General features: G+C 46.6%; 1 protein-coding gene across 1 annotated transcript in view; it reads right to left on the bottom strand.

The window, feature by feature from the left end:
- si:dkey-112e17.1 overlaps positions 1 to 19,203 on the bottom strand; it is a 56,263-nt gene that overhangs the window by 17,678 nt on the left and 19,382 nt on the right. The window contains exons 2-4 of the mRNA XM_037531564.1: positions 10,652 to 11,601; positions 1,343 to 1,394; positions 187 to 307 (exon numbers count right to left, since the gene is read on the bottom strand). Of these exons, the coding sequence (XP_037387461.1) occupies positions 187 to 307; positions 1,343 to 1,394; positions 10,652 to 11,601 (1,123 nt within the window). The remainder of the gene's footprint in view (positions 1 to 186; positions 308 to 1,342; positions 1,395 to 10,651; positions 11,602 to 19,203) is intronic.

Consider the following 19,203-nt stretch of genomic DNA (forward strand, 5'->3'; position numbering starts at 1 on the left):
GCAGCGTGACGTGAAAAACTCATTTAAGACTTTTAAATGATCATTTCAGGCTGTTTTATAGGGCGACTCACAGCAACTTGCATCATATTTTAGCCTCTTTTAATCCTCCTCGCTCAGTAATGCTAAAAACAAAAATCTTGTGCAGCTTTAAACTTTTTAAAATATTAGATGCCGTTATTTCAGTACCTGGGTGAGGCGGACTGAGGCTGTTGTCTTTTTCAGGAACAAGCTGTGGCTCAGCATGATTTGCAGCCACTAGCTGCAGTTCACTGCCATCAGCGCTTGAGTTTGGCGCCCCCTCTGGAACCTGGAATACATTACAACGTCAAAAAATAGATTTACAAAGACGTCCTCCCTTATTCAAAATGTGATTCAGCCAAGACATGTTCGGTGTCTGAACCTTCTTTAGTTGTAGCACTGGAGCTAAAAGGCTAATGTAGCTATGGACTGCACTGGACTGCAAGCAGAGACTTTGAGAAAGCAGTCAGCCAGGTCACAGCATACATTAACTCTGGGAACTGCTGTGTTGCTTTGCTGTCTCCAACAGGTTTAAGACAGACAGACACCTAGACAGACAGACAGACAGATACCTAGACAGAGGGACACAGACACAGACAGACGGATACCTAGACAGATAGACAGACACACACACACACACACACAGACAGACAGATATCTAGATACCCAGCCAGACAGACAGAAAGATACCCAGACAGATACCCAGACATATAGACAGAGAGACAGATAGATAGACAGATACCCAGACAGACAGATACCCAGACAGAGGGACACCTAGACAGATACACACACACACACACACACACACACACACACACACACACACACATCTAGATACCCAACCAGACAGACAGAAAGATACCCAGACAGACACCCAGATATATAGCCAGACAGACAGACAGAAAGAGACAGAAACAGGCAGAAAGACACACATTGAGACAGAGGGATACAAAGACAGACAAAGACAGATAGACCAATACACCGGCAGAGAAACAGAGACAGACAGAAAGACACATACAACAGCAAAGAGGCAAACAGACACACACATAGAGACAGAAAGACACAAACAGAAAGAGACAGGAAGACAGAGAGACAGAAGGAGAGACACAGACAGACAGGTAGAAACACAGACTGATAGAGAGGCAGACACATACAGAGAGACAGAAAGACATACACCAGCAGAGACAGATAGACACATACACAGAGACAGAGACAGACACACAGACAGACAGTCAGTCAGACAGAGGAGTAAAGTAAGCCTGTCTTGTGTTGTCTGCTCTGTAAAGCTCAGTAGCGTCTGTCTCTAATCTAGATGATAATTTACCTCAGAGTTGATGGACGACGTGCTGTTGGATCCTTTAGCACATAGTTTCGGTCTGTGGAGAGAAACAAGAACAGCACTCGGTTTTGCTCATTTTCATTAGTTCACCGAGTTCATGTCCCCTATTGCCATGTCGACCGCGGTTGCTAGGACTCCGGCGCTCCTTTAAACGCCGCATTACTTCCAGCCAAATCACTTCCCCAAGTCAGGTGGGCACACAGAACAAGACCAGCCTCATTAGGAGTGGGCTTTTACCACGGGCACAGTAAAGCGGGCAGACGACTGCAGGACGGGGCGGATGTGTCACAGGAGGCTCCGGTGAAAATCAGACATAACTGCATGACCTCGTGTCTGCAGGTCTCTGCCTGCTAAGGAACATTATTTCTTTTTCGAACCCGACCCTGAACGAGCCTTTATTGACACTGGCACTCCGTTCAGAACATCCACTGACGTCAAAGGCACTCGGCCCTCATAAACATCTCACTTTAAAAGGTAATGATTGGGTTTTTGTCTCTGCAGTTCTGACTCGGTGATGGAGAAGTCAGGGTCTCGGAGGTACAGTTAAACCCCACAAACTGGGTCTGACTCGCAGCAACACGCCGGCTCCCTGCGGAGCTTAACATCCGCGCTGTTCCCGGTAATTGGGCCTCGGTTTTAGGGAAAAGGTCTGTTTCAGATTGTACTCCAGTGAAAAAAGTAAACAGCACAAAAAGTCTCTTTGGCAATGGCCATGAAACAAGACCAAAATGTTCCTTATAAAAACAAGAAGTAAATCAGAGAAATAAATTCTTTTGTGGTTCGAGCTTGAATGTGACTATAAATTTTTAACCCCTAAAACTGATGTGAAATCACACAGAGAGACGGTTAATATCCAACGCGTCATACATATTTTGCATTAATACTCACTGTCCACTTCATCAGCTCCACTGACCATATAGGAGCAGACTGTAGTCCACCTGATTTTAATCACCTGAACTTCTAAAGTGACTGATTCTCTGCGTAATTTGTTAGGCCCTTTTACCCTGTTCTTCAGTGGTCAGGACCCCCATGGACCCTCACAGAGCAGGTACTGTTTGGGTGGTGGATCATTCTCAGCACTGCAGTAACACTGACGTGGTGGTGGTGTGTTAGTGTGTGTTGCGCTGGTCTGAGTAGATCAGACACAGCAGTGCTGCTGGAGTTTTAAACACCTCAGTGTCGCTGCTGGACTGAGAACAGTCCACCAACCAAAAATATCCATCCAACAGCGTCCTGTGGGCAGCGTCTTATGGGCAGCGTCCTGTGGGCAGCGTCCTGTGGGCAGCGTCCTGTGGGCAGAGTCCTGTGGGCAGCGTCCTGTGGGCAGCATCCTGTGGGCAGCGTCTTATGGGCAGCGTCCTGTGGGCAGCGTCCTGTGGGCAGCGTCCTGTGGGCAGAGTCCTGTGGGCAGCGTCCTGTGGGCAGCGTCCTGTGGGCAGCGTCCTGTGGGCAGCGTCCTGTGACCACTGATGAAGGACTAGAGGATGACCAACACAAACTGTGCAGCAGCAGATGAGCTGTCGTCTCTGACTTTACATCTACAAGGTGGACCGACAAGGTAGGAGTGTCTAATAGAGTGGACAGTGAGTGGACAAAACTCCAGAGGCCGGATTCACGAAAAAGTCTTCATTTTTCAGAAAACAAGTTATGAAAAAAGGTTCAAATAACTTTAAAAACGATCTTTTCTTTTTCTTAATAACAATTCTAAGAAAAAGTGCTATTCTTGAAAATATTATATCTTTAAAAATTTTCTTAATCTTGTGACAGACCCACACTCGCGAGTTGACGAGGTCATCATCTAAATGTATCTAATTCGGACGCAGCCTCTGCTTCTCTTGCCAATCCTCGTCTCTCGCTTTCTGTCGTCGCCCCATAATTACTGTATTTTCCAATGAGGATTTTTTTCCTGTTGGCTGTTTCTTCCTCCATCACCTCTAGATCTTGTTTGCTAAAATTTTTAAACCCTTGGTTTGATAGTTTCCCCCCATTTTGCTCCTCTGAGTGGAATAACCATTAACCCTCTATTGCATGATGGTGCCTCAGGGCAACAAACCCGTTTTCCTCACTTTATAATGACATGATAAACGTTTAATCACAATCAAAGGCACTCTCTCACATTTCAGGGTCATTTTCTGACCTTGTTCGGTTTGTGGATGACATGCTTAGAAACAGTTTTACACACAGGCTTCTCTCAAAAAGCAATTTCACAGCATTTTTCAGTGCAAGGTTCATTTTTGTAACAATCAGTATCACATATAGAATTTTTTTCTGTTGTGAGAAATTGCTTAAATATGTTTGTTGCCCAGCGGCCACACCAAACGTGTAGGCTGCCCAGCGGCCACACCAAACGTGTAGGCTGCCCAGCAGCAACACCAAACGTGTAGGCTGCCCAGCGGCAACACCAAACGTGTAGGCTGCCCAGCGGCCACACCAAACGTGTAGGCTGCCCAGCGGAAACACCAAACGTGTAGGCTGCCCAGCGGCCACACCAAACGTGTAGGCTGCCCAGCGGCAACACCAAACGTGTAGGCTGCCCAGCGGCCACACCAAACGTGTAGGCTGCCCAGCGGAAACACCAAACGTGTAGGCTGCCCAGCGGAAACACCAAACGTGTAGGCTGCCCAGCGGCCACACCAAACGTGTAGGCTGCCCAGCGGCCACACCAAACGTGTAGGCTGCCCAGCGGCAACACCAAACGTGTAGGCTGCCCAGCGGCAACACCAAACGTGTAGGCTGCCCAGCGGAAACACCAAACGTGTAGGCTGCCCAGCGGCCACACCAAACGTGTAGGCTGCCCAGCGGCCACACCAAACGTGTAGGCTGCCCAGCGGCCACACCAAACGTGTAGGCTGCCCAGCGGCCACACCAAACGTGTAGGCTGCCCAGAGGCAACACTAAACGTGTAGGCTGCCCAGCGGCAACACCAAACGTGTAGGCTGCCCAGCGGAAACACCAAACGTGTAGGCTGCCCAGCGGCCACACCAAACGTGTAGGCTGCCCAGCGGCAACACCAAACGTGTAGGCTGCCCAGCGGCAACACCAAACGTGTAGGCTGCCCAGCGGCAACACCAAACGTGTAGGCTGCCCAGCGGCCACACCAAACGTGTAGGCTGCCCAGCGGCAACACCAAACGTGTAGGCTGCCCAGCGGCAACACCAAACGTGTAGGCTGCCCAGCGGCAACACCAAACGTGTAGGCTGCCCAGCGGCCACACCAAACGTGTAGGCTGCCCAGCGGCAACACCAAACGTGTAGGCTGCCCAGCGGCAACACCAAACGTGTAGGCTGCCCAGCGGCAACACCAAACGTGTAGGCTGCCCAGCGGCCACACCAAACGTGTAGGCTGCCCAGCGGCCACACCAAACGTGTAGGCTGCCCAGCGGCAACACCAAACGTGTAGGCTGCCCAGCGGCCACACCAAACGTGTAGGCTGCCCAGAGGCAACACCAAACGTGTAGGCTGCCCAGCGGCCACACCAAACGTGTAGGCTGCCCAGCGGCAACACCAAACATGTAGGCTGCCCAGCGGCAACACCAAACGTGTAGGCTGCCCAGCGGCAACACCAAACGTGTAGGCTGCCCAGCGGCCACACCAAACGTGTAGGCTGCCCAGAGGCAACACCAAACGTGTAGGCTGCCCAGAGGCAACACCAAACGTGTAGGCTGCCCAGCGGCAACACCAAACGTGTAGGCTGCCCAGAGGCAACTCCAAACGTGTAGGCTGCCCAGCGGCAACACCAAACGTGTAGGCTGCCCAGCGGCCACACCAAACGTGTAGGCTGCCCAGAGGCAACACTAAACGTGTAGGCTGCCCAGCGGCCACACCAAACGTGTAGGCTGCCCAGAGGCAACACCAAACGTGTAGGCTGCCCAGCGGCAACACCAAACGTGTAGGCTGCCCAGAGGCAACACCAAACGTGTAGGCTGCCCAGCGGCAACACCAAACGTGTAGGCTGCCCAGCGGCAACACCAAACGTGTAGGCTGCCCAGCGGCCACACCAAACGTGTAGGCTGCCCAGAGGCCACACCAAACGTGTAGGCTGCCCAGCGGCAACACCAAACGTGTAGGCTGCCCAGCGGCCACACCAAACGTGTAGGCTGCCCAGAGGCCACACCAAACGTGTAGGCTGCCCAGCGGCAACACCAAACGTGTAGGCTGCCCAGCGGCAACACCAAACGTGTAGGCTGCCCAGCGGCCACACCAAACGTGTAGGCTGCCCAGCGGCCACACCAAACGTGTAGGCTGCCCAGCGGCAACACCAAACGTGTAGGCTGCCCAGCGGCCACACCAAACGTGTAGGCTGCCCAGAGGCAACACCAAACGTGTAGGCTGCCCAGCGGCCACACCAAACGTGTAGGCTGCCCAGAGGCCACACCAAACGTGTAGGCTGCCCAGCGGCAACACCAAACGTGTAGGCTGCCCAGAGGCAACACTAAATCACTTCAAATAAAACCTTTTTTTTTTACATTAAACTGCATTAAAAATTCGGAAGGTTTTTGCTTTCCCTACTTCTATACCTTGTGTGCATGTGTGTATATATAATAACACACACACACACATACACACACATTGTGTTTATATATTGTTTTGCATATTTCATTTCTACAAGAGGGCTACACATCTAAGATTTTCAAATAATAATTACCAAGTAATTAAGATTATCTTACGAGAATACTTGAGAATTTCTGATGTTTTTTTCAAGAACTGCATTTTAGAACATTGGGCCTCACTCACCAACCGTCCGAAACTACTTCTTAAAACCCACTTACGCGGTTTTTACGACGATTCAGACTGACCACTGTTCTTATCAGGTAAGAACAAAATCTTCACACACTCGAGAGCACAAAGGTGAGAACAGTGCTGTGCTTTAACAGCATGACATGAATCTGACGGAGAATTTTTCCTAGGACTTTTCTCAAGAACACAGTTAAGAACAAATTAAGGACAATTCTGAAGAATGAGGCCCATTCTTACGACTGTTTAGCGTCTGTATTAAGAACCATTGCAAGTATTTTCTTTCGTAAATTTGGCCCCAGCAGCACTGCTGTGTCTGATCCACTCAGACCAGCACAACACACACTAAGACACAACCACCACGTCAGTGTCACTGCAGTGCTGAGAATGACCCACCACCCAAACAGTACCTGCTCTGTGAGGGTCCATGGGGGTCCTGACCACTGAAGAACAGGGTAACAGAGTATCAGAGAAACAGATGGACTACAGTCTGTAAACTGGATACATGGAAATGTGCAAAACTGTACACTGGCAATAGTGAAAGGGGTGTATTTTAATGCGTATATTGTGTATATAATGTGTATATTTTTTCTCTCTTATTTTTTTTGTTTATTTAAGCAGTAGAACCCGAGAGGGAGGGCGTTATCACGGAATACCATCCCGGCTGTGATCTGGTGTCCGTAGATCATCCCAGCCGTGATGTTATTGGTGATAACTCCCTCCTCGAGTGCTCTACTGCTTTAATACAGCAGTTAAATAAATACAGTAAGAAATGAATAAACTGGCCGTGAACGCGGCTTTAATATGTTTTAATGTTCAGTTCCTTCCTCCTAATTATAGCTCCTTAACGAGCAGCTTGGTGCTACGTCAGAGTAACGAGCTCCGCCCACTCGCTGCTCAGCCGGCAGTTCGTTCTCCAGCTCCTTACACTAAATTCCCAAACTGTCGTCACCACTGAGCAGCTTTTCAGTCGGCAGCTGTGACAGAAGAACAGCTGAACAACCTGGAATCAGCCAGAAATGAACCCAACACCATTCGCCAGACGTGTCTGATCTTCAGAGTCGGACCAAATCAGACTGAGCCGTAAAACTGAGCCAATATCAGGTTCAGCTCAGTTTGGTCAGTTTGTCCAGATCAGTATTAATGTTGTTTTGTTCCAGGCGGTCTGTAAAGCTTCTTACAGCCCGTTTAGTTTGGCGAATGGTGTTGGGTTCATTTCTGGCTGATTCCAGGTTTTATTTTGTATAGTTAACAAGCAAGTAATTAACTGTGATAATAACAAGGTTTTAACAAGGTTTTTATAGTTTCTTACTTGCTACTATATATATATATATATGATTTTTCACACACATACTAAAAGTAAAAATAACATCAAATTATAAACTCAATGTGACAATAAATGTGATTTGATTTTAACTGTTGAACTACAAAGTTGCCCCTATTTGGTCAGTGGAGCTGATAAAGCAGCCAGAATAAAGATGCAAAATATTTATCATAACAAAAGCTTGTGTTTCTGGAATATATATGAGGATTGTAGGTGTTAGGAGGATGTAAATGACTGTACTTTGATTTAGTCATTTTGAACCGTTTCTATTGGTTCAGTCCTCATGGCTGTTCACGTAATGCAACTTTTCACCATTCACTTCAACATCATTTGAAAAAATAAATAAACGCCACATTCAAATGGTTTAAACAATAACACCACCTGTAAAACAGCGAGTTCACAAGATTTTGACATGAAAGCGACGAAGTGGACTGAACCTCAACAAAGGCAATGTAACCGATATCACTTATCTGGGGCTTAACAGCAGCAAAAGATTCGATTACAATCCGATTACAGGTCCTACAAGCCTGACAAAGAAAAATCTTGTGAATCCGGCTCTTTGAATCGTTGTGCTTGATCCATTTAAACAGGTCCATCCACAAACCCCCTCTTTCCCTCCTACCAGTCCTCTCGCTTTGTGCCTCTCTATTATGTGCTTGCTTTTCCTCTTTTGTGGCCTACAGTTACTGCCATAGGCGGCATCATGAACAAGCTCAGGTATGAATAGCAGGTTCTGACATCAAAGCAGTGCCGCCAAGCGAGAAGGAAGATGATCTAATTTGCCTACAACACAAGACAAAGAGTCCAGCTGAACAAACAGACTGAAGAGACAAACCGAGCTTCGGTTATAATGTTGGGCTGCAATGAGGTGCTGATGTCACCTGATGTCCTGAAGCCAGTGGATGAGTAAACAGGGCAAAAAGGACCAGTGGGAAACCCTCAGAAGAGCCATTCTGTCATTTCAACAAAAGGCAAACCACCTTGGGAGCTGCAATATTTTACGTCAATTTATTGACGTAATGTTTTACCATCATGGCTGTAAACAGGTCTCAGTATGTGCTGATGTTTTAGTATAGGCTTAAAAATAGAATGAGTGAAAATGCAGACTTACTTTGCTCTGCTTTAAGCTTCAGCTCAGCTATAGCCGCTTTCCCGCATCTCCAGCAGGAAACTTTTCCTCAAAAGTAGATCTGCTGCTTGCAAACCGTTTTTTTTACGAGGCTGAAGTCGCTTCTCATTCTCCAGCTTCATGTTCAAATTTTCCCGTTCCACCTTAAATGGAGCCTGTGCGTACCAGAATGTAACTGCTGCACTATTTAAGGTGGAACAGGAGAATTCTAACAAGAAACCGGTGAACGAGAAGCGACTTCAGCTTTGCAACTTTAGTGTTTCAGTTTCTCTCTGCAGATTAAACGTATCAGGAAACCAGCTGGAGTGACTATAAACACTAATCAGTCCATTCGTCTCCAGATTATCGACGTCCGTCTTAAATCTCTCTTTTTACCGTTTCGTAGCTACTAGCTGGGCGAGGCTATCGTCTGTGTTGCTATGGTGACCAGCCGTCTGCGCTGATCTTCAGGGTTAAAGGGTGAATCAGCAGTTCTACATTAACTCCAGCGTTTAAGACCATTTACTGTTAAACTGTGTTGAAGGATCAGCAGAGCTTTATTTTACTGTAGAGGAGGATTAATTTATTATTACCTACTGATCTGATTCAGCTGTGGAGCCACAAGAGGGCAGTAAAAGAGCCTGTTGCTGACCCCTGGGGTAGACAAATAGGCAAATAGTGTAGGGTGTTTACCCAGGTGGGGCACTGAACCCCAGTCTACAGCGTAGTAGGTGAAGGTGGTGTTAGGAGTCTTGCCCAAGGATTCTTATTGGTATAGTGTAGAGTGTTTACCCAGGCGGGGCACTGAACCCCAGTCTACAGTGAAGAAGGCAGAGGTGTTACCCACTACACTACACCAACAACTGAGGACTTCTGGAAATTCTAGATACATCACTGACTGCTACTATGAGCCATAGTCTAAGCAGCGCTCCAGTTAGTTGTTAGGAATGGAAAACAATGGTGGCTCTTTGCCAGAACTCTTTACTGAGTCACTGTAAAACTGTAAAAAACTGTTAAATGTTTCAGATAAAACACAAAACGTGTATTTTATAGGTTTCAGATCTGCTGCAGCACTTTAAGTTCTTCAGAGGAATCTGGGCAGTGTTACAGTTGCTAGGCTATGAATGAACAACTGGGTGAGCCAGTCTGCTACAGCGCCACCCTGAGGCAGAGCAGCGCTGCAGCTCTAGTTAGTTAAGAACACCAAAAACGCTGATCGTGGGTGAAGCAGATAAACAATCAGCTTCACTGAATCTGGATCGGATCATCTATTTTTCCTTAATGAACAGCATAACATCAAAATAAGGGTATTTTCAGCAACCTCCCAGAATTTCGTCCAAGAGGTTAATTAGGGGGTCCCAGACCCCTCAGACCCCCTGTATTTCACACAGTGCAAATATCTAAGTGAATATCAGGTTGAGCTCAGCTTGTGCAATGTTTTCTGATGCTGAACACGGTTTAATCCAAACAGACTGTAAAATGTTACACAGCCGATCTTGTTTTCTGTACTGTATTCTGTCCACTTCGGGTTGATTCTGGTTTCTGGTTGTTTGGTTGCTTTGTCACAGCTGCCAACCGAAAAGCTTTTGAAGGAACAAGGAGAAGTTCTGAATTCGACGTTGCCCTGATGTCCCACTCTCTAGAAGCTGACCAAATTTGTAGGTGGCCAAATATTGTCTTACATTTCTTTTTCCGCTTTAAAGTAGAAAATTGGTAATGGTGAGTTTAGCCTAAAGCAAACCTTTTCAAACGGAGCTCAGCCAATACAATTACTGTAAATAACACTTCTCAACCAATAGGACTGTCGGGACAAAAGCTTGTTTCTCCAAAATGGTAACTTTAAAGGAGAAGGAAAAAATATACTTTGCTTTTAATGTAAGTCAATGGAACCGGACTTTTTTGCGAGACATTTTGGGCCATTTCTTTTGGTCCATTCATTGTGAAATGTACACACAACTTAAAGGGCGACAGGAATTTTCAAACTATGTTAAAAACTGAAAAACACCAAAAAAATGGAGATAGAAGGTTTTGTTCTGACAGCAGTGATAAGCATATATAACACATGAATATCAGATGATAAGACAAACAAATGGTGTTAATACTTTGAAATTTCCAGGTTTCACTCCTACCTCAATATCATGCAGAGAACGCTGGCAAGGGCCATGGCGAAGAAAGCAGCTCCGCTAACGACAGCTAGCAGCACATCCACCGTGCCACCAGAGCGTGCTAACGACCTTTGTCCTCCAGTTGCGGCCACCTGGGTGTGGTTGTGGTAGCGAAAGAGCAGGGCGAACCCCCGGCCCCAATGGGTGGTGGTGATTAACTCCATGATCACTTCCACCATCTCTACATCTGACCCGAAAACGAGCTGATTGCTGGACGGACGATTGGAGCCGCAGAATCGTGAAGAGAAGGAGATCAGGTCCGAAATATACAGGACATCATGGGGGCAAGCATCCATTACGGGCTGCTGGGTCTCTGGACTCATGCCGTCCTCAGTGCCGATGGCTGGAGGAGTAGTAAGAAGCAGGCCAGCCACTTTGTCTTTGGGTTCATTGGAGGATCTTGATGATTGAGGGGATACAGAGTTCTGGGCTTTATTTCCAGGTGGTTGAGGGCCAGAGAGCAGCTGAGAAGGTGGAGGATCTGGAGGCGTGGCAGAAGGGGACTCATTAGAACGCTTGGCTGAGTTGGAGACTTTCGCCATCTCCATTTTATTGGACTCCACTTGGACGACTACCTGCTTGACCTCCGCGTTCTGCATGGGTCGCTGATTTTCCTTCGCCACGTTCTGATTATTGGCTAGGTTGATTTTGGAAAGTAATACGCCGACGTTAGAGCTGAGAGTTTCCTCTTCCTCCTCCGGAGTTGACGCAGACATGGTCGGACTTCTTGCTGGACTGCCGTTACTCTCGAAAACGTCAAAATCAAACATCTCCATGATGAGCTGGTGGCCAACAGGCACAAAGAACTGCCAGACGCAGTGGGTCCCGGAGGAATAATTGTAGGGAAAACCAGGGGACAGAACGAGGCCCTGGACATCCATGACGTCCACCTTCGCTCCACATTCAAAGTACACCTAAAAAACAAACCACAGAAGAACAAAGGTGTGGTCAGCCCTCAGAAGTCTTAAGCCCATTTCACACCAGATGTGTGAATGCCACGTGATGTGCCATGCAGTGCCACATCTATATATCGCTGTCTGAAAAAACCTCCTATCTCCAAAATTGTAACTTTACAGGAGAAGGAAAAAAACCTACCTCAACTTTTAATGTATATCAATGGAACCAGAATTTTTCCCCAGTCATTTTGGGTCATTCCTTTTAGTTTATTCATCATTAAATATAAACACAATGCAAAGGGCAACAGCTTTTTTCAAATTATGTCAAAATCTGGAAAACATTAAAAACATGTATAGGAGATACAAGGTTTTCTTCCGCCAGCAGTGATATATACATGTTTTTTTGTGTGAATATTCCACCAATTTTCTCCCAATTCAGTCGGCTCCAATTCCACCTGCTAGTCAGGACTTCCCCAGTAACATGACACCACCAGCACCAGGAGGGAGAAGGCGGCACAGGCTTCCTCAGAGTCCTGTGAAGCTCCACCACATCTTTTTGAAGTGCCGCTCGCACAACGCCACCGGACAGCGGAGAACACTAACCACCAGATCTGTTACGTCAGCTACCCTTTCACATCAGCCGCAAACACAACACAGCAGTGAAAATATGCTTTGGGTCCATTTCTGACACGTGCCGTGCGACATCCCAGCAGTTTCTGTACAGGTCTACACTATAAAATACAATCCAGACTAATCAACAAATCACCAGACCCAGTTTAAGCCCCTTGACAGGCTGATTGAAATCCCTAAAGTAGGTTAATGTTGAGAACCCACTACTCAGTTTAAGAATTCTCCTTTAGGTGCGGTAGAGATCTGGAATAGACACCTGCACACAGTCCATATTTCCCCAAACTGGGACGTGGCGTGGCGGAACATCTTTGCATCCTCTAAAAATTCAGTCCGTTAATTCACTTTAAATTAGCTCGCAGGACGTACGTCACTCCCTGCCGTGCTTTTTGACGAAGGCTTTGAACGACAAAAACTAACCGATGTCAGGTGGACGTGGTTGGAGATCATCTTCATATTTTTCGGTCATGTTTGATCGTGAAGGCTTTATGGCTTTATGGCTTTATGTCACACGAATCTTGTCTGTTGTCTTATCCATCAACATTCTTCTGTCCCCAACTTTATTTTCGCTTCTTGACTAATTTGATGCTCAGCGTACAACAGAGAAAGGTTACGATGGCAGCCGTGACTGTGGCTGGCTGGTCTGTACGGGAGGCAAATCCAGCCAAAGCAGGGATTGAAATTAAGACGATATAATGTGAATGCAAACCTCCTCTTTTTCCAAACATCTGTGCGACTATCCTGCCGAAACTGAAAATGAAATGCCTGCATTTGCAATTCAAGTCTTCTCATAAGCGCGAGTCATTGGGGACAAAAATAAAAAGAAACTTAAAATCAGACATTTTATCATTTCATTCTACTCAGTACTCCAGTATTTCATGTCCAGGTCTAAAATAAATCAACAGAAGCTTTTTAAATCATTAGTCTCATCGCCCCCTACACTTCCTGTAGTGTATTACAGTCCTTTCTAATGCTGTGCCAGTTAATGCGATTCTACATTAACTACAATAAACGGTGGAGCAGCTGTTTCTGGGTACATGTGAGCAAGAAAACCGCATGAACGGACAACAATTTAACCAAATTGACAGCAGACAGCGTTAAGGCAACTCGCACAACTTTACAGGCCAAAAGTTCCTGCTATTTGGAGAATCATCTTCCGTTCCCCGCTCCCAATCCTGAACTATTCAACCCTCCTGCTTCGGCCGCCGCGTATCAAAGCCGTCCGCTCCGTCTGCCTCGCTAACCGCAGGGAGGTATTTCTTCAAACACACGGCTAGTAATATTTCCCAGGTGTGCAGGATGGAGGGGACGTCGGGATAATTGGAGGCAGATGGGAATCGGGCGAGGAACGCTCTGATCCAGACCTTCGCAGGGGCCTGCTTGTTTATTGGGTTTCCTTTTAGCTTCGGTTCTGGACATAAAAAAAAAAAAAAACAACATGCAAGACCCACACGCAGCTAGACAGGTAACAAGCCTCGCCCCAGGCAACTCCACCAATCTGGAATGAAATTATAAATCTATTGAGAAATGCTCTCTGGTTCGAGGAAAAACTGGAGAAGCTCTGCTCCATCTGTGCCCCATCATCAAAGGCATTACGCAGACAATACATAAGTGGCAAAAATCGAGATGGACTTTTTATTCATGGCTGTATGAAAAGCAGGGGATAACGCAGCTCTCCCAAAACAAGAACTGTCTGCTCTGAACTCAAAACACTCCTTACTGCTGTTTCAGCTGCCTGAGAAATGCAGTTACTGAGAGCGAGAGGCTGAAACTGCAGCCATAAACATCATCATCATCATCATCATCATCATCGTTAACCGCTTAATCCAGACAGGGTCGCGGTCCATGAACATTATGAAAACTCTAATCCGACACCTGGAGGTGGGCAATATGTTGATATATTATCACTATTGTGATAAAAATTTGAAAAACATTTAGACTAAGATCAGAGATGAGGAAAAAAAGAGAGAGATGACACTGGAGATGTTGCCCACCCGCACAGACTGATGTCTCTTTGCTAGAAACTTATCAGAGCAAGCCAAGGGAGGCCAGTTTGCTTATCTTGTTTATGAAACAAACTTTTTATTCAAATTTTCTCTTTTTGGTTAAGTTCTCAGGATTTGCATATATTTAGAAGGACACAAGGCTCATGAATCAGTCATGCCTGCTGGACACTGATCCTGGGGTTCGTACATCTGGTTGGAAACTTGCATTAAATTTGGCACATTTGACATCAAATTCACATTTAATGAATCACTACTTGATCTTTCTGCTTCTCTTAGACTACTTAAAGATCAAATCTGTGTTTATGAAAGGATTAGAAATTAGGGCCCTGAAGTTTTGTCCATATTTTTTATAGAGAACTGCATGCAGCCATGCTTCTATATCTTCTCAGCCAAATTAGCCTGGTAGCCCCAGTGCTAGAACTACTTCAGACACTAATATCTTGGTTGATCAACAACATTTAGGAGGGTAAATGTCCGTCTCTGAAATCCAAAAAAATCAAGGCAGGAATTCAAATCTCTTGACTTGTTGCTGAAGTTGTTGAGCTAACTGGGCAGAACTACCCTGTGAAACATGTCCCAGGTGGTGCAAGGCGCGTTTACCGCGAGTTCATGTGATACAGCAGCAGTAATCGTGGGAGCGACACATGGCCGAGCGGCGCGAGAGCGAGTAAAGCTGATTTCAGGTCTGCACGAGAGCTGTTGAGCAATCCACTACAGAGAGAGGGAGAGAGCTTCAACAACACGGCTCAGGAGGCGAGAGAAGGGTTTAAATACACAGCAGGGCTCAAAACACGAGGCTTACAGAGGAGCTGAACACGCTCCTACTACACGCCTACTACGCTCAACACGCTCCTACTACACGCCTACTACGCTGAACACGCTCCTACTACACACCTACTACGCTGAACACGCTCCTACTACACGCCTACTACGCTCAACACGCTCCTACTACACGCCTACTACGCTGAACACGCTCCTACTACACACCTACTACGCTCAACACGCTCCTACTACACGCCTACTACGCTGAACACGCTCCTACTACACACCTACTACGCTCAACACGCTCCTACTACACGCCTACTACGCTGAACACGCTCCTACTACACACCTACTACGCTCAACACGCTCCTACTACACACCTACTACGCTGAACACGCTCCTACTACACGCCTACTACGCTGAACACGCTCCTACTACACGCCTACTACGCTGAACACGCTCCTACTACACACCTACTACGCTCAACACGCTCCTACTACACACCTACTACGCTGAACACGCTCCTACTACACACCTACTACGCTCAACACGCTCCTACTACACGCCTACTACGCTCAACACGCTCCTACTACACGCCTACTACGCTGAACACGCTCCTACTACACGCCTACTACGCTCAACACGCTCCTACTACACGCCTACTACGCTCAACACGCTCCTACTACACGCCTACTACGCTCAACACGCTCCTACTACACTGAACACGCTCTTACTACACTCCTCCTACGCTGAACATTTACATTACATTTACATTTGTGGCATTTGGCTGACGCTCTTATCCAGAGCGACTTACAATTTGATTGTTTTACACAGGGAGGCCAAGGCGGTGTTAGGAGTCTTGCCCAAGGACCCCTATTGGTATAGTGTAGGGTGGTTACCCAGGTGGGGCACTGAACCCCAGTCTACAGTGTAGAAGGCAGAGGTGTGTTAACCACTACACTAACCAACCACCTGCTACTACACTCCTATGCTGAACACGCTGCTACTACACACATACTCTGCTCAACATGCTCCTACTACACGCCTTCTATGCTCAACACACTCCAACTACACACTCCTACTACGCCGAATGCGCTCCTGCCGCGCTGAATGCACACCCCTACTGCACTAAACACATTCCTACCACACACTCCTGGCTCACTGAGCGCACTCCTACTACACATTTCAACTGTGCTGAATGCACTCCTGCTGCACTGCACGTCCAGAACTCCATAAACTCCAGCGTTCCTCTGTACTGACGGTGTTAGTAGTGAGTCAGTGCTGCAGTAACAGCCTCGACTCTTCTGGGAAGGCTTTACTCTAGACGTTGAACATTGCTGTGAGGATCTGATTGAGCATTAGTGAGGTCAGGTACTGGTGTTGGATGGTCAGTCCTCGATAATTAACTCATCCCAACGGTACTGGATGGAGCTCCATCACTCCAGAGAACCCAGTTCCACTGCTCCACATGCTGAGCCCGATGCTGGGGGCTCAAGAGTAAAGTTGGATGTGTTTGGGCACCAATTAGGTCTAATTCTGGTCACTTCCTGTCTGGGTAGTTCCATCATGAGGAGCATTGTGAATTAGTGATGTACTCTTACAAAGGAAAGAACATGGTTCTATACAGAACCATGAACACCCAAAGAACCCATTGCATGATTAAAGGCTTCTTTGCATTATGAAAGAGGTCCTTAATGGAGAGTGTGTTGTATATGGTTCTATATGAAACCTTTTTAACAGGGTTCTATATAGCACCTAAAGGGTTCCATGTGTGTTAAATTCAGCAACAATTTCTTGTTGCTTACAAAATATTCTAAATTGTGAATAAGTCAGTTTACGTTTCAGTGATTAACCAACTCTCTTAAAAAGATGCTCCTTCAAAGGTTCTTAAGTAAAGACAGTGGTTCTACCTAGAACCATGAAGACTTAGAGAACCACCTGCATGTCTAAATGGTTATTTGCAAGGTGAAATGTTTTTAGAATGATGGCGAATGTGTTGGTTCTACACAGCACCAAAAAGGGTTCTGCTACTGTTTCGAGGTTGACTTTGTAACTACAGCAGAACCATTTTCCAAAGGTTTGTACATAGAACCATACACAACACATTCCCCATCAATCTGAAGAACCCCTGGAGTGCTCATGGGTCCACATAGAACCACCGTCGTTGCTAAAGAACCCTTGAAGAACCATCTTTTGTAACCATCTTTTTCAATCTTCACTGTTTAAGTTCATTAATGTGACGTGACTCCAAACTTTTGAACAGTAGCGTTAATGTGACAATGGTTGTGACATCACAACCATCACGAATTTACGCAACAGTTCTGCACATTTCTTATGCACAACTACTGTTTATTTGTTGAATTTAAGCATTTTAAACCGCTCTTGGTCATGTTCTCCATGACGTTCATACTCCATAAGCTCCATTCAGAAGCTGGGCGTCGTGTGAGGCTGTAGCTCTTCTCTCCAGTCTAATAGACGGTGACGTCATTTTAAACCCTTATAATAAAAGAAGCTGAACTCAGTTTGTTTTTCTACTGAAAGTCGACCCGTTTTTCCCCAAATCTGGGCTCTAAACTATAAACAGACGGCGTCTCTTCAGTGATCTGCTCTGGAAACATCACTTTTAGAGAATAACACAAAACATTTGGGCATGTAAATTCAGATGGAAAAAACGAAACAAGCCCTAAAGAACCAATAAATAAAATGTGGTTTGTGCAAAAATCATCCAACATGTTAAACTCCGCAAATAAACCGAAATCGTGCCTTTAAAAACATCATATTACACTGCTAGAAGTAAACGTAGTATACAGGTACACGATTCATGCATCAAGGTACAAACAGTGTCGGTGTACCCTCAAAAGGTACAACAGTGGTTTTAAGGTCCAGCGGTGTTCCTTACATGAGGTTTTCCTAGTGGAAAAGCAGATTTGTGCCTTTTCATGACCAAATGTTTTAAACCAGAACATTAAAATAAAAGCCGGGAGGCGAGACGGGGGCTGTGCGGTCAGTACAAGTTTCTGGCACAATTATGTTCCCTGACTAAAGGTACTGGGATGTACCCCTCAAAGTACCACCACAGTGACAAGAGGGGTCCTGCCCCAGTGACAGTGCAGTACCTGTTTTTCTGAGAGTGTAAAGTGAGTTTTCAGTAGGGGACGCATCCATTTTCACAACAAAACTTCAAACTTTTGCACACAACTGCATACGTCCTTCCAAAAACGGCACTATTCTATCTTTGGGAAGAAATGAAGTGGGTCATTATGGTGGCTCTGCCATAGGAGCGGCCGATCTGGTTGGCACGGTGTAATGTGCATGGTAGACTTCACATGAATGGCAGCCTGAGTGCCACTGTGCAGGGTAGGAAATGGGGGCATTCTTACAACGCCAAACATCCAGGCTGCGTTACATCACTGCCCCGCGCTGGCACACACTAATGACTAAAGATGCCTCGCCTCTCTCTCAGGGAAACAAAGGCGGGCTGTGGCGTTTGGTGAAATAGCGCTTTAATGAAGAGCGGAGCCGGAGCAGCTTATATAAGGACCGGCTGGCTATCGCGCCCCAGTTGGAGCTAAAGGCTGGACAATATGGGGAAATTATATCACGATGATACTTAGACACATTTCACTGTGCACTCAGACAGAACGCTGACCACCCCCTGTTTCTACACTCACTGTCCACCTTATCCGCTCCACTGACCGTATAGCTGCACTCTGTAGTTCTACAGTTACAGACTGTAGTCCATCTGTTTCTCTGATACTCTGTTACCCTGTTCTTCAGTGGCCAGGACCCCCATGGACCCTCACAGAGCAGGTACTGTTTGGGTGGTGGGTCATTCTCAGCACTGCAGTAACACTGACGTGGTGGTGGTGTGTTAGTGTGTGTTGTGCTGGTCTGAGTGGATCAGACACAGCAGTGCTGCTGGAGCAACCAGGAATATCTAGCCGGCAGCGTCCTGTGGGCAGCGTCCTGTGGGCAGCGTCCTGTGGGCAGCGTCCTGTGGGCACTGATGAAGGACTAGAGGACGACCATCACAAACTGTGCAGCAGCAGATGAGCTGTCGTCTCTGACTTTACATCTACAAAGTGTCTAATAGAGTGGACAGTGAGTGGACACAGTGTTTAAAAACTCCAGCGGCACTGCTGTGGCTGATCCACTATCACTGTCCCATCACTGACATCATTTCTCAGTCTGATAACTAAGTGTGAAAACAGAGCGCAGTACTGGA

The sequence above is a fragment of the Pygocentrus nattereri genome, chromosome 20, assembly GCF_015220715.1.
Source record: "Pygocentrus nattereri isolate fPygNat1 chromosome 20, fPygNat1.pri, whole genome shotgun sequence".
NCBI classification, from domain to species: domain Eukaryota; kingdom Metazoa; phylum Chordata; class Actinopteri; order Characiformes; family Serrasalmidae; genus Pygocentrus; species Pygocentrus nattereri.